This window comes from Phytophthora parasitica, assembly GCF_000247585.1.
Source record: "Phytophthora parasitica INRA-310 unplaced genomic scaffold supercont2.22, whole genome shotgun sequence".
NCBI lineage: Eukaryota > Oomycota > Peronosporomycetes > Peronosporales > Peronosporaceae > Phytophthora > Phytophthora nicotianae.
In genome coordinates this window covers 22,629-24,359 of record NW_008649008.1, presented here as the reverse complement: position 1 = coordinate 24,359, position 1,731 = coordinate 22,629, and the positions used below count along the sequence as shown (strand labels likewise).

Below are 1,731 nucleotides of genomic sequence, written 5' to 3'. Positions count from 1 at the left end.
ATTTAGAATATTTGACTTGGCATGTAGTACTAGTGCAATATTTTCAATAAGAAACGGTTGGATCCCTTGCGCGCCAAGCAAAAACAGTTTCACTGTTCCAATGTGTGTATTTGAATCCTTAGACCCTTGTGCAAATGTAAATATGTATCCTGAGTCGGGTCGCATTGTGACGAACTTCGTCGCTTCGCTTGTTAAGCCGAAACCGCATCCTGAATCCAGCACACACGAAGCATTGGTTAGAAACGTCTCTCAGCTAGCAGGGAAGGATACATCTTCCGTACCGTGTCCTCCAGGCGCATCTTCTGGAGACTTATCTCCTCAGCAACCTGGTGTTCATTAGGCGACACTGACTCTTCTTCTCCATGAGCTTCGTCGACGCGTCCACCGTTGACGCGGACACTGATCACTGAGTCCATCCGTTCGTCCGACTCTTGTGCGTCGAGCATGACTTGATCCCCTCCATGCGTTACCGGAAGTTCGATTCCACTGAGAGGAGAGACAGAAGGGGCAAGGCTCACTGGTGGCATACAAATAGCAAGTCAGCCCCAGCATAGTAAAATTAAGTTAGGGATGCAAACGCAGGGGTGAAAATCACCATAGCAGAACCAAGGCAAGGTTGTAAGCGCACTTAAGCATAATAGAAATCGCCGTCCATGGCTAAAGGCACGCGGCGCTACACTATGTACGGAAAGTGAAGGTGTACTGCTAGAGGGCTACAGGGATCACAATGTCTAGGGCTAAAACAGTGTCTGGCGTCATGTCCACAATCTCTGGGAGCCGCGGTACAGCAGGGTGGAGAAATCGTGGACGCGACGCCGCACGCAGCACTAATTAATGTCACGGATATGACTTCGTACAGACCTATTTGCCAAATCAGAGATGATCATCCTGGTGCAAGGCCGCTGACACGACGCCAGGCAAATCTGAGGCCAAGGTGGATAGCCCATGACACCGGCCATAGCTCCGAGCATGTAGATGTAATCCCGTGTAGCTTCGAGCAAGACGGTAAAGCTCGTGGGTACAGCTGTGGTTGCCAGTGAGGAAATTCACTTCAAACTACATCTGCTGGAATATGCAGGGCCGTCGGAGTCTTCGTGGAGACGCTATTCCATGGGCAGACTCCCACAGTAACCAATATCGACCTTCTTGATGAGTGTGAATGGAGTTACCATCAATGTCACTATACTTATACAACACTAAGTCGGCGATATCAGCTCCACTTCCGTCAATATCAAGCTACTTCTAGTTGCCACTACGTTGGGGAGTTATGCCGTGCACTTAGTTTAAGCAAACCATGACGTCGAACTATATATAGCCAATCAAACAACTCCAGTTGAATATTAACGCATCCGAGCTACGTTGCAAACCAAATTGCACAATCGGCCAATATTTATACAGTATTCTGCATCAATCCCGGACGCATCACTAGCTTATATACATTTATATATTGCATTTATGGGACTCAGTGGTGACAGGGTGGAGATGGGCAAACGTACTGATGGGAACAAATCCATTTTTCCTTCTATCAAAATCGCCCTTTGCCAGAGAAAGCTCTGAAATCTAAATTTTGTTTTGCGATTTATGGTGAAAGCTTTTGCTGTGTACCTGTATATTTGCTGCACACGTAGAACATATAGACTAGTTTTTATTCGAAGGCGATGCAGGCTGCAAAGATTGTTGCATTTAGCACAGCATAATCAGAACGAAAGCTGATTGCAGCAGCTAAAAAAA

The 1,731-nt window shown here is 46.8% G+C and overlaps 1 protein-coding gene across 1 annotated transcript; it reads right to left on the bottom strand.

Moving 5' to 3' along the window:
• Positions 1-236: 236 nt before the first annotated feature.
• PPTG_10482 (hypothetical protein) lies at positions 237-446 on the bottom strand (the record flags this gene model as incomplete). The annotated part of the gene is made up of 1 exon (XM_008905848.1): positions 237-446. One exon carries the CDS (start codon positions 444-446, stop codon positions 237-239), a length of 210 nt encoding a protein of 69 aa, XP_008904096.1.
• Between the last annotated feature and the right edge of the window lie 1,285 nt (positions 447-1,731).